Source organism: Mytilinidion resinicola (assembly GCF_010093595.1).
Source record: "Mytilinidion resinicola strain CBS 304.34 unplaced genomic scaffold BDZ99scaffold_1, whole genome shotgun sequence".
In the NCBI taxonomy this organism is placed as follows: Eukaryota; Fungi; Ascomycota; class Dothideomycetes; order Mytilinidiales; family Mytilinidiaceae; genus Mytilinidion; species Mytilinidion resinicola.
The window spans coordinates 3414842-3440083 of NW_022985437.1; the positions used below are offsets into that span (position 1 = coordinate 3414842).

At 43.7% G+C, this 25242-nt stretch overlaps 6 protein-coding genes across 6 annotated transcripts; 4 read left to right on the forward strand and 2 right to left on the reverse strand.

Annotated features, from left to right (window-relative positions):
• Positions 1-248: 248 nt before the first annotated feature.
• Positions 249-1420, forward strand: BDZ99DRAFT_493589 (uncharacterized protein; the record flags this gene model as incomplete). Its single annotated transcript, XM_033723247.1, has 2 exons — positions 249-497; positions 728-1420. The coding sequence occupies 2 exons, from the start codon at positions 249-251 to the stop codon at positions 1418-1420; spliced, it is 942 nt and encodes a 313-aa protein (XP_033584979.1).
• Positions 1421-2252: 832 nt separating this feature from the next.
• On the forward strand, positions 2253-3279 carry BDZ99DRAFT_457566 (ALDH-like protein). The gene is made up of 2 exons (XM_033718712.1): positions 2253-2503; positions 2622-3279. Exons 1-2 carry the CDS (start codon positions 2428-2430, stop codon positions 3152-3154), a joined length of 609 nt encoding a protein of 202 aa, XP_033584980.1. The 5' UTR covers positions 2253-2427; the 3' UTR covers positions 3155-3279.
• Positions 3280-3941: 662 nt separating this feature from the next.
• On the reverse strand, positions 3942-5159 carry BDZ99DRAFT_457568 (uncharacterized protein). Its single transcript, XM_033718713.1, has 2 exons — positions 4875-5159; positions 3942-4666 (listed from the first exon to the last, which is right to left on the reverse strand). Exons 1-2 carry the CDS (start codon positions 4895-4897, stop codon positions 4138-4140), a joined length of 552 nt encoding a protein of 183 aa, XP_033584981.1. The 5' UTR covers positions 4898-5159; the 3' UTR covers positions 3942-4137.
• A 513-nt stretch (positions 5160-5672) lies between these two features.
• On the forward strand, positions 5673-7059 carry BDZ99DRAFT_25455 (uncharacterized protein). The gene is made up of 2 exons (XM_033713726.1): positions 5673-6326; positions 6472-7059. The coding sequence occupies exons 1-2, from the start codon at positions 5758-5760 to the stop codon at positions 6953-6955; spliced, it is 1053 nt and encodes a 350-aa protein (XP_033584982.1). The 5' UTR covers positions 5673-5757; the 3' UTR covers positions 6956-7059.
• Positions 7060-7177: 118 nt separating this feature from the next.
• Positions 7178-8560, forward strand: BDZ99DRAFT_25484 (uncharacterized protein). Its single transcript, XM_033713731.1, has 2 exons — positions 7178-7669; positions 7799-8560. Exons 1-2 carry the CDS (start codon positions 7257-7259, stop codon positions 8262-8264), a joined length of 879 nt encoding a protein of 292 aa, XP_033584983.1. The 5' UTR covers positions 7178-7256; the 3' UTR covers positions 8265-8560.
• A 646-nt stretch (positions 8561-9206) lies between these two features.
• Positions 9207-12440, reverse strand: BDZ99DRAFT_484550 (putative N-ethylmaleimide reductase; the record flags this gene model as incomplete). Its single annotated transcript, XM_033722649.1, has 5 exons — positions 9207-10334; positions 10786-11064; positions 11125-11504; positions 11768-12037; positions 12095-12440. The coding sequence occupies 5 exons, from the start codon at positions 12438-12440 to the stop codon at positions 9207-9209; spliced, it is 2403 nt and encodes an 800-aa protein (XP_033584984.1).
• Between the last annotated feature and the right edge of the window lie 12802 nt (positions 12441-25242).

Genomic DNA, 25242 nt, shown 5'->3' on the forward strand with positions numbered 1-25242 from the left:
CGAGGGGGAATGAAAATTGAAGGTCGATTTGTGGTGGGTGCTTCCTCAAGATTTCTACTTCCATGGTTCGCTGGGAGAAAGACTCGTGGTACACCCTCCCGATTTGATTGCCCTTACCATGGTACGCTAGCGTCATATCCTGACTGCAGCGCCACCGAAACGAGTCTTGACACTACTGGTCTTCCCATTACTGCTACAGAAAGCGCCGATAATTCACCTAAGACCTTCACATACTCAATTCTTCCCAAATGGCAGAACCTCAATCACCGAATCATATCGGGACGCAGCAACCACCCCCTTACGACGCCCCAGACCGGATACAAGAGCTGGAAAGCAACGTGGCGGCTTTGCAAAACCTTGTAAGTACCCTTCAGCAACGCCCACCGGCGAAGATTCCTTGTGAATACACAAGACTCTTAGAACACCTCGATGTGCCCCCAGTCGAAGACCTTGACGATCCTGAATGGATTGAGGAGGTTCTCAAAGAGCCCGGAAAGGTGAAAGTGGGCACGTTTCGCTACCAAACTCACCGCCCATCTCACTCTTCAACAGAGTATGGCCATCCAAGCAAGCAACCAATTGTGACGTCCAGCTATCCCCCGGAACCGCCACGGATGCAGTCGAAGCGCTCAAAGACTTCTTCTATGTGTGCCTACTCCTCACTTACAGCAGCCGGGCACACCACAAGAACATACTTCGGCATGACATTCAAAATCACCAGGCCTAGCTGCGGTTACATAAACTTCAATCTCGACTATCAACTTTTTTTATGCCTGTTGATATTCACCGGTTGCTCTTCCTAGCTTGGCCGTACTTCGAAGCTGCGGACCGTCGCTCCATGAGCGCACTCACGCTAGCAAATATTGAACCCTGTCGCGTGCTCGGAATCTCACCACCGGTCGCACTCCTCCTCATGCTGAGAATGTTCCCGTATACTGCCAAGCTAAGCCGGATTGCTCAATTTGTCGGACATGGAGACCAGTTGTCAATGTTCTGGACCCCCTACCCACATGCCTTCGCCGCAAAACTCTGTTACGACGCAAACTATCTCGTCGATATTCTGGCACCTGACTTGAGATCAGCAAACGCATTAAAAGAGATGATACACCATATCACTTCCACGTTCTTCGTGACCTTGAAGTCTTGGTCAGACTTTAAGATTAACTCGACTGGCAAGAAGCGAGCTAAACTAGCTAAACGACTACTCAGCATCGATGGCTATGAAGATTGGCATCACAGATGGATTATGAGGAGAGCTCTAAAAGCTGGAGAAAGAGACGGTTACTGGATATCAAAATCATGTTCTTCCTCAGTGAAATTCACTGGGGATGGACCCATTCACACCGTGTCGAGGGAACATGCCCTTCTGCATTTTACAGAATACACTTGGATCGGCGAGGATGAATATGCTAGATCTTGACAAACTTAAGAGTGGTATGGCGAACATGAGGAAATTCACTGAAAAGACGATCAGCGGCGAGAAGGAGCACATAATCTCATGTCATAGATTTTTGAGCGACAAATCTGAATGAGAAATTGGGACACAATCGATAAAGCCGTATCGTTCCGACAAACGGTCAAATGTGTGAAAGTAAACAAGGTTTTACTTCAGCGGCGTCACGTAGACTCGTCATGGGTTCATTCAGATGTATCCGATCGCTTGTCATTAGCGGCTTGACGTCGTCCCGGTAGAGTGATGTGATGTCATCCAGATTTTGCCAATAGTTAAGAAGGATAGTTCTGATAGCTACTAGCCACGTATCGAACCGACTACTTCAGAATTGTCACTACGTAAATGGCGATGCAATTTGTTCTGCCATCTCTCTGAGTTCCATCAATCACTAGTACAACTTTTGATCCCACGTTCTGTACATCTTTGTACTCATTTGGCCGAGCGAGGCGAGGATGACTGTGATCTTGGATCAGCTGCAGCGAAGCGAAGAAAGTCTAGTCAAAATTTTGAATAGATCGCAGGTAGGTCGAAGAGGGTTGGTATACCAATCTGCAGATAGAACTGATGTTTTGAGCCTAAACCAGAGAACAGAATCGATATTTAGCCGGCAACAGGGACGGTGGAGCTTTTTGATGCGACTACATGCTTCGATATTGGACCGACCGGTAATGTGCATATCAACCCACCGACCCACCGACCCACCGGACACAGCAATGGGGCAGATTACGCCGCTCTGGCAATGATCAGGGGACGTTGTGCCATCTTGCGTGGTAGCTTGCGCAATGCATTGTGGTGGCGAACTCGCTCGGGTTTCCGGATTTGTCCAATCCATTATTGAGCGGAAATCCATGTTTTTGTGGTATTTGTTTGATCGGTTCAATGATGGCGGAGAGGAGTGGGAGGACATGTATCGGATTGTAAGCGAGAGGCACTACGATAGGGTCGTAAGCTTGCTGGAGAATGCAAAGGTGAAAATGGTGTATGGCGGGAAGAGAATCAGAGCAACGAGGTTCCTTGAGCCAACGGTAGTTGCAGATTTGGCTATCAAAGGTAAGCTAGCTCTTCTATGTCTTCTCATACTTGTAAACTTCCCTGCGACTGCCTGAGGTACGTGGTCATATTGTCGGACTCCAAAATTAGATAGTCCCCTCGTACTGACGGCCTTTAGATCCTCTCCTCTCAACCGAACTCTTCGCTCCCGTTCTCCTGATCATCACTGCTTCGGTACCCGATGCCGTCGCCCACATCTATACCAAACCGCCCCCTCTTGCCTTCTACGCCTCCACTAATTTCTCGTCCGTATCGAAACACATTCTCAACATCACGCTTTCCGGCGGCGCCAGCATCAACGATGCCATGATACACGTCTCCCTCGCCAACGCTCTAATTGGCGGCGTCGGCGAAAGCGGCCACGGCGCCTACCACGACGTCTACCGCGTGAACGCTTTCAGCCACCTGCGCATCGTGGTGGCGTTACCGACGTGGATGGATCGCCTCATGAGTGGGCGGTATCCGCCGTATAACATGAGTCAATTGAAGATGATGATGAAAGGACTAGGTGTGCCAGATACGCCGTCCTTCAAGCGAAGCGAGGGTGTGGTTGATCAGGCGGAGAAGCGGTTTCGAGCCCGGAGCACGCTAGCAACGTTCCTAGTGCTCATCTTGGCTAGGTGTCCTGTTCCAGGTCCATCTTCATGGTGAGACTGGAAAATCAAGCGTGATTTTGGGAGATATATTACGACGGATACCGACCACTGTCGTGAATTGAGCTGGGGGCACGGGGACCCCTGACGTTCAATAGTGTACATAGTAGGATAATATGTAACGTATTATATTTCGATTCTTGAATGGAAGACATCAAGACATTAGTGTACAGGTGCTATTCGACAGAACACTGGCTGCAGTATGAAAAGTCAAAATTATGGTGCATATTGCGGTTGATCTCTAGGGAATAGGCGGGTTCCCAACCAACCAGACGCGTTCTGCAATTCTTATCTCTGGGAGACTTTCGCGACACGGTATTAATATCTCGAACGTCTTGCGATTCATTCTCTCGTCCTGCTCCTCCATTAATTGCACGACCACGGCTTCGTTCTCGAGCTATCCACGTTTCAGTTGCTCGCCGGCTAAATCTTCGCGGTGATTCGATGTGATGTCTACGCACACATGCTGCAGGCTGGTCATCGAGGCGATTGCCTTCCATACAAAGCCCCATGTGCGATTATTCTCAGTCTAATTTCGTGTACCATCGGGTGCAGCTGGAGGCGTATCCAAACCATGGGGTATAGCTGAGGGCACATCTAGAGTAATATATCGCACTAGCTGTCGTGATCTGATAGTATTGAAAGCGTACGGTTGTAGAATCTCGGCTAGGCAGACTTTTATGGGTGAAGCGTTGACTTCGAACGCTTCTATTCTCATGCAAACGATGTTGGTGAAGTACAGAAGTAGGACATTCTCCTGATAGCGTTGACAAATTAGCTGATTGCCACACAAAATTCCTTGGGTTTGGGTATCATGAGTAAAACGACGGGCGCGATATCGGCAAACTCACATCTACCTACAAGCCAGAAGTATCTGTAACGGCATATGCCGATACCAAAACTCCTTCCCCGATTCCTCGGACGGAATTCATGCCATTTGTACAAAACGTTTCTGATTGGAAGCCCCCAACGCATGCCTGTTCAATCTGGTACTCTCCAAATCGGATAAACGGCCCCTCCGATTTTGATTTCGGTCGCACGTTCAGCTCCGGAAGCTTCTAAGCCATACGAATCCCGTATGTCTATAGCCGGTGCCCTGATCTCAAAGCTCTGCAATTTTATATTCAGCATCTGGGCCTCCGCCACCCGTATGATCTTCGCTTCCCTTATCAACCATTCCTCCCTTACTTCCTGTCTTCTCCAAAAATCCTCATAACGTTCCACCATGATATTGACCTGCAGATGCTGTAGGCCTTTCATGGATACGATGGTCCGCCATGCGGAAGGCCAATCGCGGGAGATCCAGTCGCGGGAGGTCCAGTCGTGGGAGGTACAGTTGCGGTCTGGTGGCACCTCGGTGATGCGATGGAGAACTTTCAAAGATTTGATGGCGTTGAAAACCTCTGGAAGGACGTTGGGCATGTAAGTACGCGGTAGTGATGGCATCAACAGGTCCAGTTCCGGGGAGAAGGTGGCGGTAGAATATAGAATGGATATTGCTTCGAAGTAGCTGCCGTGAGTTAGCTGCATGCTCTGAAGAGGCCCCAACATTGCCGGGCTACCTCAGAGAGCGGCTGAAAGACGTCCACCAAGTCGAACTGTTGATCACTGAACCCGACCAATATTACTACATTGAAGCACCCCAAGCGGTGTGAAGCAACTGCGCACAAACATTCGCCGAAGCAGCATACCCGAGCACGAGAAAATATTGTACTTACGTCTGCCTACAAGCGATCAGCATTGCCAAAAAGCTGGTCACTCCTCGGAATGGGGCAACATGATCACATCCGCACCGCCAATCCCATCAGCTCCTACGTATCTACACTCATAGGCCTCTAAGACGCCATCAAGGGAAGCGAAACGTGATTTCTTCGGCGCTTTCAGATGGACAACATGATCGCTTGCCATGGCTCGATAGATGGCGTCGCGGAGTTCGGCAGGAAGCCTAAAGAAAGCAGACTCCGACTGGGTGATTTGGGGCACGATTGCATCTGGATCCTGCGGTCGAAGAGGGAGTAGAAGAGAGTTTGACGCTTGGGGGCGATGCCATGCGCCTTTGGGACCCTTTTGACGGGGCTTTTGGCCATCTTTGATGCCTCTGGCGCAGTGGAACGGGACGCAGATGACGGAGGTGAGCGCGTCAAGGAACTCGTCGGAGGGGGCCATGGATGGCTTCGAATGGAGCTGACGAGGATGTGTTGTCGCGAGGCGGGGCGGTGCCTGCAGATTGCTCGTGGTGGTAAACAGACCTCGGGAGATGACCGGCTCTGGAAATCGCCGCGTCGTTGTTTCTACCATGTTTTGTGTATCGCGACAAAGCAAAGGTCCGTCTTCTTCCATGTATCCAGAATTGCCTCTATAGGTCACGTTTCTGCTTCTTCAGCTTGCAGGTTATCAGGACCAATTGGAAGACTGCACGTGGTTTGTGTGGCGCAGCCTGTGGCTTGATCAGCGCCCCACCTGCAGCCTCAGGGACTTCAGGCATCACCCGCCCGCCGTTCTTCAGCCGCGCCTTGGAGCGATCTTCTTCCATCCTGCAACTACTGACTGACTCTCTTTTCGGAGAAGTCTGAGGGTACGACTATCACCTCAACTAATAATATGGCTCCTCCTGCTGAGAGCAAGCCATCAAAGCGCTCTCGAACTGCCGCAATTCCTCGTGTCGTCAGCTGGATCCGAAGAGTGAAACGCGGAAGACGTCAGGCTCAGGCTACTAAAGATGCTAGTCGTGCTTCAATTCGTGAAGAAAACCGGCAGCCTCAGCCGCAATGCCATGAGAGACAACCACTAGATCAATCTATCGCAACCGCAACTGGTGTCGAAGGTTCCGAGCACCCTCTGACTCTCGAGGAACCACCGAAGGATGAGCCTCCTTCAAACAAAGATCTGATCGATGATGCAGCGTGGTCTCTAGGCCTACCATATCTCGCGCAACGGCAAGATCCATCTCGGTCTTCCTTTCTAGCACGGCTTCCACTGGAACTTCGCGAAATGATCTATCGAGAAGTCATCAGCGGTTCAGTCATTCATTTGTACAAACTCCAGGATGGATTACGCGCTTATGACTGTTACAGGCCGGATGGGCAGAAGTGTAGGTGCGGACATGTTGGCGCAGGACCAGATTCCAGGATCGCGAGGAGGTTATCGTTGCCTTTGACATGTCGACAAATGTGAGTACCCCCAAGTGTCCGTTTCGATCAAGTTCGCGACAGGCTTTGTACGTATATACACACCACTATAAATGGCTATGAACCCCAATAATTCTGTCAAATCCTCTAAGACTTGACGCTGACTCCCACCTAACACGCGTACTAGCCACCACGAAGCCATCCCCATACTCTACTCCACCAACACCTTCGTCACATTGATCAACAAAGACATCGCCCCGGCACTAATCCATCTACCTCGTCTTCTCCACCCTGAGTCCTTCCAAGGCATCAGATCGCTCTGTATTCGCTGGAGCACCGATGGTGTATCATTCGCAACGTCTGAGCCAGAGTGGCCCTGGAGCCTCGTTTGGGAGACCATAGCGTCAATGAAGGGCCTCCGTCACCTGCGCTTTCACGTAGATATGTGGCATCCTTTACCGAGCTCATGGCGAGGTTGGTTTCGGCAGGAGAAGGGGTTGCTTCGAATAGCGGAGCAGCATGCGGAGGACATGTCGTTGAACTCGTTCCATCTGAACCTGCCGGACCCCGAAGGTGTGGCCGATCTTCCAGGTGAGCCTGTGGCGCAAATCAAGATTGGAGCACGGGTATATCCGGTCAAACGGGTTGGTCCTTCTGGTCTATTTGATTGATGGAGAGGGCTATGATCCAGCTGGACATAATGTCGGTTGGCGTGCAAGCTTCGCCAACTGTATAATGGAACCACCTTTACAAACCCCCAGTTCATAAAGCCGGATAGAATTAGTTGCTTCCAACACGTCTCACGTGTCCCCGGGGATAGACGCCACACCCCGGACTGCGCCACCCGCTTCCCCGCACACCCTTGTCCCGATGCATTCTATCACACCCATCATCATCACACCAACTCCATCGCGCCTACATCCCATCCCTCTTCCACTCTCTACTCCCCAAAGACAAAAGCAAAAAACGAAAATGCCTCATTCCCACCGCAGCCCCTTCTTCTGCATCCATCTCCACCTTCCCCATCGGCGCTCCTCTATCTCTTCGCTCCCCAAACGGCGCAAATCCTCCCAACTCGACCCACCCTTGCCCCCAAAACCGCGAAAACGCGCCCTTACTATCCCGCGCTCTCCGTCGACCTCTATCCCTTATACGATTGACCAAAGTTCTATTTTGTTTCGTCTGCCGCTGGAGATCAGACGCCAAATCTGGGCCGAGGTGCTCGGGGGCTACGTAATTCATTTCATCATACCTATGCGTGTGTTGTCCCACTTTGTATGTTCAGCACCCGAGAAGGTGATGTGTGGGTGTCGGATCAACGAATTCAGGAGTTATGGGAAGATGGCACCCAAAGTCTTGAGCGTATTGGTCACGTGCCGGCAGATGTGAGAAGTCCATTCCCTTTCTTTCACGACCCCGATCTTGCCTCCATCTGAAAGAGTGTAAATTCGAGACGAATAAAAGCTGATGTGGCTGAATTATCATGTCTGTATAGTGATGCTGATGAGACGTAGATATTCCGAAGCGATCGAGTATCTGTATTCCGCAAACACGTTTTCTCTTTTGTATTCAAATCATCTCATACACCTATCAACACTCCTCCTGCCCGCGCGTCTGAATGCCATCCGTATCCTACGTATCCGTTGGGCTATCCGTGGGCTTCCTTACTACATCAGACCTGGCGGGTACCACTTTACGTTTCGGGAGGACACGGAGTACTGGCAGCAGTCGTGGCGAGCACTGGCGCAGATGAGGGGGTTGAAGGACTTGCGCATCAGGCTCGTGGATACGGTTTGGCAGAACCAGTGGCTACAATTGGAGAGTAGGCTGATGGAGGGAGTCAAGGAGGTCAAAACGCCGAGGGTCTTTGAGGTCGTATTGCCGTATGCTGAGAGCGAGCTTGCTTTAGACGTAGGAGAGACTGCTTGTGTGTTTAGGAGGCCGGGTAAAGAGGTGGAGCAAGAGGTGGAGGAGGTTTGAAGAGCATGGGCGTTGAGAATGTCGACATCATAAGTGAGAATGGGGCCCACTAAGGCTGACAAGCTGCCAGATCCCTTATCGGTCAACCGTGCTTGGCCGCGACATAGTTGGCAGCTCGTGGAAGAGATTTCAACAAATTCTAAAGATAACGCAGCCCGCGCGCAGACCAGAGTGACGAGATATGTCCTCTTATGGGACCACCTACGGCGGTCGTCAACTCTACCTTTGTTTTCACGGCACGCTTCCTAGACAAGTACGGCTATACTCATTCTTTTCGTACTTTTGCTATATCGGTGACCCGGGAACCACAATAGGTCTAAAGACTATCCAATAGTCCACGATCATCGACGTCATCGACTGGTAGCCCCCCCGAAAAGCCATTTCTACTCCTGGTTCTGACCCTGCTTTCGAAATTCGTCTCGCGACACCTACCGCGCAGGCATTGTGACTCTTCCCACGCGTGTCGCGGTAAAAGATGCAATAAAAACTGGCCCAGAGATGACCAATTTTTGTGGCATGAGAACTACATCGAGAGGGGAGTTACGCTGCATTACGGTCTGGTGGGCGACAGCGTCCTCAATCTCCAGCAGCCATGGCCATCGGCACCCAAGGGCGTCCGGGGCCTTCAAGGAATAACGTCCGAGGAAATCCTATCGCATCTAGTATTCCCAGGTTTTGTGCTAATGAGATCGTGAAAGAAACCTTGCGCCTCTATCCACCAACTCGTCACGTGTATAGGCACTATACGGAGGATGGAGAAGATCTAAAGTAACGCACTGGTTGTATTATGAATATAGAGCACGTTACTTGCTCATCTCAATCTTCATCGCTACCACCGCGCCTGACCTGTGCCTCATGAAGCTCCTTCCGGCTGTTCCTATAATTAACATCACATTGCCACTAAACCAGCACTCCGTCTTCTAATGCGTCCTCAAGACCAAGTCAATCCGACTTTTCGCGCTCCTCTGTCAAAAATTCGTCGCTAAAGGCGTAATCCACATATCCCGCCGGCGACCCGGCGACATAAAACGTGCTTCTATCATACGCATGAAGGTCAAGCCCCTGCCTAATCCTAAACACAAGATCGGGATTCGCAATGAAGTGCCGGCCAAACAAGACTAAGATCTCCTTATCCGGGTACGTCACGTCGACAAGTTCCCTTGCTTCCTGCGGCGTATACCCGCCGGCGACAAGCAGCGGGCCGTCCCAGAGCTTGTAGGCAAACTCGAGTTGCTCATGGCCCTCGTAGTCGTCGCTGCCGGAGATGCGCGACTCGACGAGGTGGAGATACGCAATGTCTGAGCGACGGGCTTTGGCGATGACATCTGTGAACTGCGGGATCGGATCTGCCATGCGCATGCCCTGGAACGTGCTCCAGGGGCTCAGACGGAGCCCGACGCGTTGTGGGCCTATGGCGTTGGTGACAGCCGTGAGCACGTCGTCGAGGAGGCGGGACCGGTTCTCCACGCTCCCACCATATGCGTCATGGCGTGTGTTGCTGACGTCTTGGAGGAATTGGTCGAGGAGATAGCCGTTAGCACCATGGATTTCCACGCCATCGAAGCCCGCCCGGATGGCATTCTTTGAAGCCTCTACAAATTCTCCGACTGTCTGCCGGATCTCTCCGATGGTCATGGCCTGTGGCACCGCAGCGCCTTCTTCGATCGGAATGGCACTAGGTGCCACGATGGGAAAGCCCTCCTTTTCGGCCGTTTCGACATTTGCAGCACGGCCCATGGCGAATAGCTGACAAAAGATGAAGCATCCTTTGCTGTGAACGTCGTCGGTGATGGTTCTCCAGGCAGCAACTTGGTCTTCTCGCCAAAGTCCCGGTGCATTGGCGAAGCCGCCACAGGAGGATGCCGATATGAAGGTTCCCTCGGTGATAATCATGGTGCCAGGCACAGCGGCCCGTTGGCCGTAGTACTCCTTCATCAGGGGCGTCGGTGCTCGATCATCAGTTGCACGGAAGCGAGTAAGTGGAGCCATCCCGATTCGATGTTGAACTTCCACATCGCCTATCTTGAGTGGCTTGAAAAGACGTGATTGAGGAGGCATGGTCAAAGATTTCTGGACGCTCGTTCTCGAGTGTGGCAGGACGATGAAGGTATTGATAATATGAATTCGAGCACATCCAAGTATTTATACTCTTCGTTTCTTAGTAGAATTACCGCAGTTGTCGGATGAATGTGATGTCTCTTTAACGAGCGGTCTAACCAACTTGGGCAGAGAGATAGCTCCAAAAAGGGAACAGAGATAGATCCCAAAACGGAATTAAGAAGGCCCCCAAAAGCCTAATAGGGAACAGAGATACTTCCATTCGAGGAAAATGGCGACTTTACTTACCCGTTCCGAGTATGGTTCTGCATCTCTGACCAATCAACACTTAGCTGCCCGCTAATATCTACGCTAAGATTTGTTTCATTAGTGCAATAAGCAGGCGATTACAAATGCGAAAACTAAACATTCCGGCACAGAGGAAGACCTCCCCGCCGGACTAAGATATAGTGTAGCCGGGAACTTCTTCCCAGAACGCCTTAACTTGCGACATGAATGCCTTTTCTGACCAAATGAACTGCTTCAGAATTGCGAGCAATTCCGGCCATGATGTATACAACCCTCTAAGCCTGGTGCTGCGGTTCAAGTGCAACAATACCACGTACTCTGATCGAATAGGTCCTGTAGGGGCAAAAGCCCCGCCGATGTGCAGGAGCCAAGCCAGTAAATCAGGCCGGTCATCCCATACGAGATCGTTATTCGCTTGTTGTAATTTGCAGAGTAGCTGTAATGAAAGGTGGGACTACTCCATTCACAGTCAGTGCAACCGATAAGGCACTAGGCTGTCATGCGGTTGGCTTACGGGAATGGTTGAAGCACGCCAAAGTTTGCAACGCAGCATTGCCGAGCATAGATATGCTGCTAAATGGCAACACTCCGAGATTGAAGATTGATTCGGTAAGCTCACTAGCCGCGACTGGATAGATGCTTGGTGGTTATCAATATGTGCCATCGATATTACATCCTCTCTGCCGAAAAAGGTAGAGTCTCGAATACATTGCAAGGCAGAGATGTCCTTGAGCACCTCAACGAACTCTTCGCCCAGTAGGTAGGACTGGGCCCGGAATCCAGGCGGCAGGATAAAGAAATCTGGGGAGAAAGGATCTCTGCGCCACTGAAGCTCGGAAAAGGTTGTGTGATCGACAATTCGACTTGACCCTGTCAACACCGAGGCATTTAAGTCTGACCTGTTAATCAATGTAAGAATGAGCGGCTAAGAAACGCTGTATTGTCGCTCACCAGAAGATGGCACGTTTGATCCCGTCACTTAGATACACCCCCTTTCTTCGGCATATGTCAAGAAGCTGGTGTATTGCGCCCATGTGAAGTTGAACTTGACGCGGCATTCCAAGCCGAGCCTGTAACATTGAAACGTCAGCTTTTGCGGCCGCATGCGTAGTCAAATTTGGGGATATTAAAAAGAGAAGTGTTTCAGACATCTATACCGGCGAGCAGCAGAATGGCCCCTAGTGTTGATTCCGAAGTAGCTCTATCCGGAGAATTCATCCTCTGTCGAATGGAACTCAGAGCCTCGCTCTGGAACCTGAGATACTCCGTGGCGATGCTGCTAGCAGTGACGGCAAATGCGAATGTGAGCATGAAGGCACTTAGAAGAGCGTCATCATCCGGCCTTTTTCGAAGAACGGAGCGGAAGTTCTGGAGCACAAGCTCATCTAACATGCTAAAGGCAGGCTCCGCCGCCCGCTGGGCCTTGTCTGAAGCATCCCATGTAAGCATTTGCCGGGTAGTTCTGAGTGTTGCGAAGATCTTACGCTGACTATGCAATGCTTGCAGTCTTGGCGACTCTGCAGCAAGCGATTGGAACGGATCGGGGCCGTCGGGCGCATCTGCAAAGAGAGAGGGTGGTGATGCGACAAGAGTCTGGCATCGTTTTCTTTCGCGCGCGGGTCGGCTAGGATCATCTTTCAAAGACACTACTACTGCACGGAAATTATGACCCGACTCTTGCTGAAGCTTTCGCTTTTTCTCGAGGCCCCGCGCAACAGCATGCGACCGGGCCAGGCGCCTCGCTTTGCGGTCGGTCGCGTCATCTGGACTTTGGATGGAAATGAAATGAAATTGACCACCTGAATAATTAACGATTAGACACGGAATCATAGCCTCGAGGCTTCGGCCTACCTGGACCGAGTTCGTTGCGGGCTGCTCGGAAGGATGACTTGGTGGCATTATTATGTCGGATCATTGCAGAATGTGTATGTGATTTAGCCTGAAAATACGGGCTTGTGTGCGACATGCACAACTTCCCTGCAGGCAAGCGGTGAGGTGGGAAAATAGGAATGTTTTCGATGTGGATGATACGGATAGCGGATGACAAATCGGCATCGTATGAAGTCAGCAACAAGCCGTTTTGGCGGCAAGAAGCTGGCTGAAGGCGCGAAGGTCACAGGAACGGTACATACGGTCCTGTAACTCTTGAGGTCGTGGCCTCCATATAAGCCCCCTGAGGCCACTAGACGGAATTGGCGTCTCTGAACGGCAGCGTGTTGGCCTCTGGTGGCAAGACGACGCGTCCTTTCGAGCGATGGGCGGGGATGCCTAGCAGCAACGCGTGCCTTGTCCGCCAGGATGGGTGGCGGAGTTCTTTCGTACCACTGTTGAGGAGATTTGGTCAGATCTGATCACGTGACTGAATCTCAGAAATCACGGAGAGGGTAGCTGTGGTTGCTCAGGTGGAAGGGCGGAAAGCCAAGAAAGCGGAGATGCTTGGCTGTTTGAGACGGGGCGGCGGCTCCTCTTGGCTTCCCGTGTTCGTGCTTCCCAGCTTCTCCAACCTCAACTTCATCGCTCCCTGTGATGTTGCCATCTCATATCGACACGCGACGCTAACGATTCGGCATGCCAGAAACTGCATGGCCTAGAGACAGTACGGCAGCATTATAGGCTGTCCTCGTTGTCCTGCCTCGCCGCTTGGAGGCTTGGAATCCAACTCGCTGAGCAACGCCATCGCGTCCAGATCATCACCTGCGCACGTTTCTACCACCTCTATCATAGTGGAGTGTGCTGGAACTGTAATGGCAAGCGTTCGAACTTCAAATTCTCTCTTGAGCTCGCTCGCCGAACCGGCAAACTCCGTAGGCGAGCTTGAAGAGTAATGATGGACCCTAAAATCCCTATCCCCAATGAATCGCACCGGCAAATATTTTACCATGCCACTGTAGATTGCTCAATCGTTAAGAGGTGTTGACATCGAGTCTAGACTAGGCCCAGAAATTTGCGTCTTGTCGAGGCGGCAGGTGAGCCATGGCTGTGCGACTACAGTACCAATTCCCGGATTCCGGACCAACGTCCCATGGTAGCAAGAACTCGCTTGACGGACACTAAGAGGAGAAATTGCTATTTGATAACCCTCCCGCTCTGCAATTTGCAACAACTTGCAATAATTCTAAAGGCCACTGGGTCGCCTCCACACATCAATGTCACCACCGCAACAGCAAAGCAAGCACGGCACCGTCTACGAAGCGCAGTACCTATCCGATTCTGAAGTCCAAATCAGCCAATTCAAAGCCGCTGCCAACCTATCGGCTCTCTGCGCATCACAGCATTTCATATCTTGAATTATCACGCGCGACCTCTACGCCACCACTCTACTACGGAAGAATAGCCAGCGAGACCCTCCACCATTCCGCAATGGAACTTCTCTCAGAAGAATGCGTGTTCTGCCGCGACCGCCTCTCGCGAGAAGAAGCGCATCACAGGCCATGCAAAGACCACGTGGTGTGTACTTCACGTGCGAAGGAGTTTTCGAACGGGCCTTGCAGACCGAGTCCCTCTACCCTCCTCACTGCTGTGGCATCGACCACGCTATTTCGATCGACGCGATGATAGGTGAGCGAGCGTAGACGGCGATGCAGACAGTAATGCAGACAGCAATTCAGGTGGCGATGCAGGCCGGCTAGGCTTGATGGAAAGGAGCCTCTATAAGGTAAGGTTTTAAAAGTTTTAGTATCCTTCTAGGCACAGAGGCACGGCAGGTCGCAATACAATAAAACAGAGAGGCTGCACGTGCAGCTATAGGTACGGCCTCTTACATACGGTATTACGTACAGCCTCGCGTACAGCCTCTTAAGTACGGCATTATATACAGCCTCGCATACGGCCTCTCTCGTACAGCTATACATACAACCTCTTTTATACAGCTTTATATACAGCTTTAAATACAGCCCGCGTACGGCCTGCATACGGCCTTATGTATGGCTAAGTAAATTAGAAAGAATACACGTGCGGATGCACGTGAGAATAGAGCTCCGGACGAAGTTCCGCGCCGCTCTAGCCAATTAGGAGATTGGACCGGAGAGGGGGGGGGGGGGAGAGGGGGGGGGGGGGGGGTGTGCGTTTACTAAAATGGGGGTGTGCGACTACTGATTACTAGCCCCCGATAAACGCACACCCTCTTTTCACTCCACGCACACCCCCCTTCTCGTCCGATCTTTTGATCGGCTAGAGCGGCTCGGAGCTTCGTCCCGAGCTCTATTCTCACGTGCATCCGCACGTGTAGCCTTTCTCATTCACTTAGCGTACGTGAGCTCGTACGTGAGGCTATACAAATCGGCATGGCTATAAATCGGCATGGCTATACAGCCTCTCCGTTTTACAGTGCATCCTTTCCAATTTGTGTAGCCTTACGTATAAGCTTACGTACGAGCTTATATACGGCTATATAGCTATACCGATTTATATAGCCTTACGTATAAGCTTACGTACGGGCTTACGTACGGCTGTATATACAGCTATATAAATTAGAAAGAATAAGCTGTAAAACGGAGAGGATATATAGCTATACCGATTTGTCTAGCCTTATATATAGCCTTATATATAAGTTTATATATAAGCTTATATAAAAGCTTATATACGGCTGTATTAGCTGTTGTATTTAGAAAAAGTATTCGGAATTAGTAAATAAGTTAAGCGAGCGAATTAGAGGCTCTAGTGCTCCGAGCTAATTAGAAGGTAGTAAAGTAATAGAGGGGTAGAGGTTGTATATAGAGTAAAAAGGGAATATATATAGAGTAATTAGGGGGTATATATTTATCTCTCCCCTATAATTAAAGGCAATATTTTAGAATTAATAGGTGTAACTAAGCTTAGCTTTTACGTTCTAAAAAATAATACTAATACTAATACCCCGCCAGATATAATCTAATCTAGGACGAGCTTAATTACTACCCCCCTATTTTCTCCGTATTACCCCTTTTTTCTTTTCCTGCCACCCCCCCTATATCTAGCCTAGCGCCGGCCCGTATTAATATTATTCTACTAATTATATTTACTCGCTTATTAGATACGTAAAACGGTAAGGCTATATAAATCGGAAAAAATGTATATACGAATCGCATAGAATATATATATATATAATAATAACAGTCTATTTACTCTATCTACTCTAGCTAGTCTAGAAGTAGAAAGCGCCTAGATAGCCGCCTTTTAATTGCTAATTAAAAGGAACGCCGTATATACTATTATACTAAGGTCTTATACCTAAAAATTCTCCTTTACTATAAATAGCCTCTTTCTTAGAAGTATATAAAAGGCTATTTTTAAGCGCTGTTTAACTGTTAGGAACTAAGGAAATAGAGCCCTAGGCCGCTGTTAGGGTGTCTACTTATCTAGCAGAAAGGTTTAGTACTATATTTATAAACTATATAGAATTATTAAATACTATAATAGTTCTCTCGACCGCCGGCGTGTTTATAGAAACACCTGCTATAGTAATTTAGCTAGCTGGTATTATAATCTGCATTAATTATATTAGTTCCTATCTACTTATAATACTCTGCTTTTATTATATACAAGCAGTAGTTTTATAAGTTCGCCGGAGATATAATATTCCTTTACGTAATCCTAGTCCTCTACTACGCTGTTATACTTACTGCACTACGCTTACTAGATCTTATTAAGTATTAATTTCGAATTAAGATTAATTATATTAAGTTAAGTTAATAGATATAGATACACGGCTACGGCTACAGCCACGGCCACTGCTACTACTACTGCTACTGCCACAGCTACTACTACGGCCACAGCCTGCTATTATTTAATAAGGTGTAGTAAAGCCTATTAGCCGGCCTTTATAACGCTGTATAATTACTAGAGCCTTAATAAAAAGGAAAGGATTTATAGGAAGGTCTACTTTATTTAGAATAGGACGATTAAACTACTAGTATTAATAAATATCCTTTAGTATAACTTTATACTTAGCTATTAATATAGCGTGCAGTTTTCTATATATTTTATAATAGCATAGTATACTGTATATTCCTCTAAATATTCTATTATATATTAGGTTAAAATTATTATCCTTAGCCTTTTTAATCTGCTTGGCGATTAATTAAAGGCCCTGCTTAGTAACTTTTCCAATAACTTTACTAAATTTAGGCAGCTTTACCTCGTGCTAAAGAGCTCTATATTATCGGCTAAGCTGGTTCTTTAGCTCTATACCTTAGCGGTGAATATATTAAGATAGTAGTATAACTATATTATATAAGTTACTTGTTAAAATCTAAAGATATAATTTAATACTGCTGTTTAAACCTTTAAGTTATAAGGTTATAGTATTGCTAAAGTGCGGCAGAAGGCTAGTATAATATATAGCAATCTCTTTTTTATATAGCTACTACTCTTTAGTAAGGTAATTAATTAGGAGTTATTTATATATATAATCTAATTTTATCTTATTCTAAGCGGCTATAAACTTATCTTCTATAGGTTTTACTAGGCAGAAGTTAAGCTTATTAATAAATTTCTTTTAATTTTTCTATATAGCCTTAATTTTAGCTATTATTAGATTTTAAGAGGTATATACTATATTCTATAGATCTATAATATTAGTTACTGCTTGCTTATTATTCTTCTAGATAGCTATAGCCTTGCTAGCGATATTCTTCTGCACGTGCTATTTACACAGGAGTTAAGAAATAGTAGGAAAGAACTTAGCCAGCGTATTTTTAAGTGCTAGCTCTTTATCTATAATAAAAACGCCTGGTAAAACTCCTAGGCGCTAGTATATAAGATAAAGCTTATATACTATAAAGATATAGTCCCCCTCTTCTTTTTCTAAAAGGAAATAATAGCCTAGCTTATAGTTCCTGCCCTAGTTAATAACGCCGTTAATATAAAAAAGCAGTATCTTAAACTTATTTATTTTATAGGTGCAGTTAAGAAGAATAATATTAGGATTTCTCTGGAATATCTAAACACTCTTAGAATATATAAAGTATAGATACTTAATATAGTTTACTTTATTTAGCTTATATTTATAGTAGTAATAAGCGTCCGGGTTATTACCGCCGTGTTTCTTAAGCACCTTAAGTATAGCCTAAGTTAAAGTAAGCCTCTAAAGCTTTATTTTCTTCTACTTCTATTTCTTATTATATAGGTTCTATATAGTTATATCCTTGCCTTTAGTAAGTAGGTTATTAAAAATAGTACTAACAGGCGTGCCTCTATTAAGCTAATTATATATAGTTTAAATTATATCCTTATCTAGATCTTAGTATACGGCTAGAGTCCCCTTATTAGTATTAAACGGCTTATAATTATAAACAGAAACCTTAACTTTAAAAAACTAATTACTTAGCTATAGATTTCTTATAAAAGCTTTTTTTATAAGGTAATTAGACTTCTTTATACAGGTGTTCTTCTTTCTATTAGCCGGCTTATATATACCCGCATAATCGCAATAAATAAGCACCTTCTACACCTAAGGTGGAGTGCGCTTATCTATTTTATTATTATATTTAACGATCGCGTATTTTTCCTTTTTTACCTAATTATTAACGGACTTTATACCCTTATCTACGGATATATAGCGGCCCTAAGGGGGCGGCCGGAGCGGTATAGCAGTAAGGGTGGTAATATAGAGGATATAGTGTTAATATATTATAAGTATATAGTTAATATAAATTCCTTATTAAGTATAAATAGTAAGTAAATATAATTAGTAGAATAATATTAATACGGGCCGGCGCTAGGCTAGATATAGGGGGGGTGGCAGGAAAAGAAAAGAAGGGTAATACGGAGAGAATAAGGGGGTGGTAATTAAGCTTATTCCTAATCTATTACCTATTACTACCCTAGGTATCCGCTTTACTTATCCTATAAAGCGCCTAATAAGTAAATAAATATTGCAACTACTATATACTTACTATACTTTAGTATAGCGCGTTAAACCTAACCGCTATATATATAATCTCTGTATAGTATTCTATTTAAGGCGAATATAGGCGGTATACTTCTAAGCAGGTACGTAGCCGGCTAAGAGTATTAACGCTATTTTCGGGGTAGATTTTATAGTTTGCGCACTTTAAAACGGTTAGAGAGAATACTTTTAAAATACTTAAGTACTTATCTATTATACGTTTTAGTTTCGATATTTTTTTCTTTCTACTTTGCAGAATCCAGAAATTTGCAAAGTTCTTACCTAGAAATAGTAAACTCCGGGTTATCTTAGTTGTTTAGCAAACGTTTACTAGCTGTTTATATTATAGCAAAGTTATAAAGGCTAAGTTTTAAAGCGTTGCTATCTACAGGCCCTTTTTTTTTATTGCGGAACTTTTATAATTAAAGTTAGAAGCCGTAATAGCTAGATATAGTAACTATATACCTCTATATCTAAAATTATGCGGATATTAAGCTTTTTACCTACTATCTCTATTTTCTATATAGAGAATATTACCTTATAACTATTATAGTAGGGCTTTAGAAAAAATGCGATAATAATATAAATATCTTTATATAATCCACGGAAATAGTCTTCTACTTTAGTATTTAAATAGTATATACTTTCCGTGTTAGTTACTTCTATAACCAGGGCTGGTAGTTTGTTTAAAGTATATTAATACGCAAAGTCTAGGCTCTTCTCTAAGCCCTTTTCTTTATTATTTTTTCTTAGGAAGATTCCTAGTAATTTTATGGCGTTTATATTATTTGCGAATAAGTAAGAAGCGGTTATTATCTTTAGTTCGTTATTACTTCTTTATTTCTATAGCTACTTTTCTATCTTATATTCTATACTTTTAAGAAAGCATTTATATATATAATAAAAAGGTATAGAAATAACAAATTCTTTAGTAGAACAGTTGTATTTAAATTTATAGGAGAAGATATTAGCCTATATAAATACTATAGAAAGTAGGTGTTATTTTTAGCTTTTTACTTAATATTATCTTAAAGCCAGCCTTCTAGGCCTTAGGTTTTAATATAGTTTTCTAGCTTATTATATTCTCTATACTCTAAGTTAAAGATTCTATAGTTTTTTTTAGGTTCCTTAGGTTCTTATATTTAGGGGCGTTTACCGCTTTTAAGCTAGTGGAAAATTTTAAGAATTTTCTTAATATTAGGGAAGTTCTTATTAATATCGGCGACCTTATTATTACTATTAGTAAGCTTCTCGTCGCTATAGGGGACCTTATAGTAGCTATTAGTCTTTTTAGTATTACTAACCTAGTCGATATTATAGTGCTTAGGGTTGCTATTAGTAGGCTTTTTTTTCCTATACTAATTCCTAACGCCGGGTAACTAAACCCTTTTTTTAACGTTACTTATAGCCGAGAACTGCAACCTTTAAGGTATTTTAGGTGCAGATATAGTAAAAAAGAAGCCTTTTTAAAAGTAGATAAGGTTAATTATACTAGGTAGTAGTATAGATTGCTAAAGTAATTAAGCGGCTTAATTATAAAGTTATAGAAGCTTTTTAAAGGTAGATAAGGTTAATTATACGGGTAGTAGTATAGTAGGTTGCTGGAAGTTAGTTAAGCAGCTTAATTATAATATTATAGAAGCCTTTTTAGAGGTAAATAAGGTTAATTATACAGGTGGTAGTATAGTAGGTTACTAGAAGTTAGTTAAGCGGCTTAATTATAATATTATAGAAGCCTTTTTAGGGGTAGATAAGGTTAATTATACGGGTAGTAGTATAGTAGGTTACTAAAAGTTAGTTAAGCGGCTTAATAGTAGGGTTATAGTTGTTATTTATATAAGTATAGGAAAGCTAGAGCCCAGGCAATCTACTTAACCCTACTGCTTAATCCTAGGCTATAGTAAGCTAATTTTAGGCTATATCCTACTTTAGCCGAACCGTAACTCTAATACCTAAACTTAGCGTTAGCTACTAAAGTATATATTTAGGAGTAGAATAGATTACAGCTAAACTAAAAAAATAGTAATCCTTTAAGCTATAAGTTTTCCACGGTTATTAATAAAGGAAACAGCTCTAAGTACGCTATATAACAGGCGATTATAGAAGATAGTATACTTCTCCTAATACTATATAATATATTTTACAGATTTAGCTTACTTCTAAAAGCTAACTTAGTATATTTATAATAAGCAGTAATCTAGCTAAAGTAGGGATTAATTAATTAATTAACTTTAATATTTCTAAGTTAATTAATTGCTTTGTTAAACAGGCTGTAATTAATTTAATTTAATTTAATTAATTTCTAAAATGCTTAAGTTAAGTTAATAAGATTAATACTTTTTAACCCCTAAGTTAAATTAATTAGTTTAATTAATAGATTAATTAATAAGTTAATTACTACTTAGAAGGTTTAATACTAATTTAACGCTAGAAGCGTATAAATTATAGAGTACTAAGTAACTTAGGCTTTATATTAAGGCGTTGTACGCCTAGGAGATTACTAAGTTTGCTAAAAATTCTTTTATAATTAGCTAAAAAGGCTGGAATAGAGTAGATATTAAGGGCTAGCTAGCCTAGAATAGAATAGCAATTTTTTATAATAACCTAGTACTAAATAGGGTTCTTTACTAATAGGTTATCCTATTTTAGAGTTAGCTTACGCTTCCACCTTTTATACTTATTATTAACAGTTTTTTTTATCTCCTGCTTACCCTTTTCTATAAAGTTCCTAAAAAAGTCTGCTTAGTTATTTATAGGGCTTATTTAATAGTATTTTATAGGCCTTATATTAGGAGATAAGGTAGAAGATACTGCACTAGTAGCCTTTACAGCTACTTTATTTTTATATACCTGCTATAGCAGCTAGAAAAAGCTATAGCTATTTAAAAGCCAGTTTTTATATAGATATAGCCTAGCGCGCTTTATATTATAATCCTTTAGCACCTTCTATAGCCTTTTAAGCGCGTGTTTATATACTAAATAAAGTATTATAGCTATAAAATAAATAGAGGTATTTTCTATTTTTTTATAGTAATTTATAAGCTTTTTATAAGCGGCGTTAATATTAATAACTAAGTAATTTTTAGGTATATCTAGATTTTTATAGTTAATAGCTTTAAGCTTCTCCTTTTACTTTTTAAGAGCCGAAAGTAGCTATTTAAATATAATAAAAACTTCCTAAATAGCTCTATAGCTACTAGCTATATTATTATATTTTTAAACGGCTTAAGCAGCTGCTTATACTCTATCCCACGGCGGTAAATAGAACTAGCCCTTATTCTATTTATTTGTTAAGGATAGAAAATACTAGACCAGGGCGTAGATTTAGGCACAGGGCTTATTCTATTTATTTTTCAGAGGCAGGTTCTATTTATATCCCGCAGCCGGAATTACACTAAATTTTAGTATATTATTCAGCGTATTTAGTTGCACCTCCTAGCCGATTTGCATTAGGTTAACCCGTGTAGTTAGTTAGGGTTAGGTGGAAGTTATAGTATTCGCAGAACCGCCGCAACTGCAACTGAGCGCGCAGCAGAATACTACCAGCCGTGGCTATATACACTACACGAATATTAGCAGCGGCACCGAACTAATACCTATAGAAGGCAGGCGTAGTTAACATCTAATAATAGCGTATTAGGTGCAGGTAAGGAAGGTATAGCAGTAAATAAGGTAGCTACAGGCCTAATTTTTAGTTAGGGACGAGAACTTTAAGCCCGGACGTATATATTAGCGCAGATCCTATACAGTTATATATAGATCCCGGGCAGGCATAGTTATATTATAAGTTAGGCTATAGTTATAATAGTTTAGCGGGTGGTTAGGGTAATTAGCAACCGCAGTAACTATAGCAGCGAGGCGAAAAGGGGGTGGAAATTGCACCTAGCAACCTATAAGTAGCACTCGTCGCCGCCTATTAAATATTAAGTAAGAGTTAATTCTAGAGGTAGACTAAGTGTTTAAAATAGCTAAATCTAGTACTAAAAGCAGGTATTTTAAGTATTTAGCCGAATTCCAATTAGCTATTTATAAAAAGTATAGGTATAGCGTATAGCTAGACTAGATTAAAGGCTATTTATAAAAGATCTATAAGGTACCGCGCAAAAAGGCCGATTTAATTAGAGAAAGTGTGCGTAAATAGCCCGGAGTTATCTAGTATCCGAGTAAGTTTAAAATACCGGACAGTATTATAGCGCCAGTTAGCTAGTTGCCGTTGTATTCGGATAGATTATTATATTAACTAGAACTAGGCCGTTGCTGTTATATATCGCGGAGTATTAGGGCGATAAGAAAGTATTAGCAAAAGATCTATAGGTGGTTAGCAGGAAGGAAGTAAGGACGGCTAAGTTAATTAGGAGAAAAAAGGGTGCAGGCATGCATTAAAAAGGCATTTAAACACGTTTATTGCCAGCGGTTTTTTGTATAAAGCCACGGATTACAGTATTTTAAAGTGCGACAACCTAGGTAAGGCTAGAAAGCTAGGCCAGAACCCGTTCCTATTAACGGTAAGATTGCATAGGCGTAGTTAGGGAAGAAGATAGCAGAGGCGTAGGCAAATATAGAGAAGCAAGCCTAAATAACTATCTAGGCCGGCGAGAAAGATAAGGTAAACCTGTAGTTAGAGCGGACGCAGTAGTTGCTATATTTAGTAGGTATAGAGAGGCCGGATTTATTAGCGTGTATTAAGGAGCTAAACGCAGACCTAAAGTAGGAGAAGGAACCTATTAAAGCTGTAATTTAGGAGGCTATAGACAGGTTAGCGCGGTTTAGCCAGGCGTTAGTTATTAATTAAGTTAGTATATTTATGCGGTTAAAGGCGATTTAAACAGAAAAGCACTAAATGCGGTACTAGCCGTTGCAGCCGTATATAGACGAGAAGTCGATTAGCAAATATACTTAGCTATAGAAGCAGATATTAATGTTTTTTACCTGTACGCAGCGCGAGTATAAGTAGAAGAGCCCTAAGTACCGGTTTACGCGGCGGTAGTAAAAGGCGTAGGAGGCGTTAATTAAGCAGGCCGAGCAAGAGGTAGAGGAAGAGGATAAAACAGAAGAAAAGGAAGAGGATAAGATAGAAGAGAAGGAGGATAAAATAGAAATTAATAAAATAGATAGTAATAAGAAGCAGGGAACAGGAGATAGCAGGCCTAAGAATACTAGCAGTAAGCTAGAAGGGTTAACAGGCATCTAGAAGGCGTGTTTGCAGTTTTATATTAAGTTGCTAAACTAATCTATTACCCGCAAGGAGTATAATAGCCCGTTGGTGTATATATTAGCGGTGTTAGGTGTTAAAAAGAACGGCTAGAAGGGCCCTAAGTCGTATCCGCCTATTTTATTAGCCGTTATTAAGGTCACCCGTTTTATAGTAGTTTAGTAAGCGTTAGAGTTATTAAAGCCGTTTTAAGATAGCGAGTTTAACAGTAATAGTGCGTATAAAAGCAATAATAGCAGCACGCTGTCCCGGTAGCAGTAGAAAGGATGTTTATAGTTTGTTTAAGAGATAATAGATAAGTTTATAGTCTAAGGAAGCCACAGGCCAATATAGTAGATATTGGATTTGCGGATATACGGGTTAAAAATCTATTATAATAGTATATTAAAAGGCTATATTAAATAGATAGGCTATAATAAGTTGTTGTATAAGGGGTTGTATTTTAATATAGCCTAGTTCCGCAGTATAGTACACGGGTTAGTTATAGAGAGCTAACAGTTATTATTAGAAAAGCTGTTGTTTTTTAATAGCGGGATTTTAGTATATATATATGCTAAAATCCCGCTACCTAGTAAACGGAACAAGATAACTAATTAAGTGCCCGTAATCCTATAGAGTAAATTGCGGGATAATCTAATAAATAAGCAACTGGGATGGAATTTTTTAAAGGACTATTAAACGCGGTTGCCTGTTAATAGAGAGACGTGGTTATTTAATTATGTCGGACGCGATTCTATAACCTAAAAAAGGTTTTTAAAGGCAGAATACCGCTTAGGTATTAATTAATAAGGAGTTAAGCAGTATATATTATGCGTAATTAAATTCCGAAAAAAGTTAATTATATTAATATATATATTAGGGGGGCAGCTAGTATAAAAACCTAAGGTTTTAAGCGTTCGGCATAGCAATATAGTAAAGGGCGGGCATCGCAATATATTTATCGAGGACGGCATAGTAGTATTTATAACGCGATACTATAAGGGTTACGCAGTTAGTAGTAATATTAAGATTATCTATTAATATATACTGCGCAAGGTAGAGGAGTTATTAGTATAGTATTTATAGTTAGTATTACTGTTCTAGCAGCGATTAGAGGCGATAGTATAGGAGAAAGAGGTAATATCGTCGCATTTATAGCCGGCCGACCTAAGCAGGCGTAAGTAGACGTCGGAACAGTTGCGACAGGCGTTAAAGCGCAAGAGCAGGGTTAGGTTAGGGCAGGAGCTAACTATCTAGTTATACTGTGAAATTGCTATTAGTATTAGCAGAAGGTTTATACGCGGTTTAACGGCGTTTAGGGCAGAGGATAATAATAATAATAAGAAGTAGAATAAGAAGAATATAGCAGCAGTAATTATAAACGAGCAGGCCGGGTATATATTATATATTACCGGGTTAGTATATACGCGAGCAATTATAGAGCAGGCAGAAGCAGTAGCCGATAAAAGGCAGCAGTTCCGGGTATTAAGTATAGATTAGTATTAGTTTTTAGGATATTAGTCGGCCGTTAATAATAAGTTTATATTAAAGAAGCGGAAGCAGGCGCTGTTTAA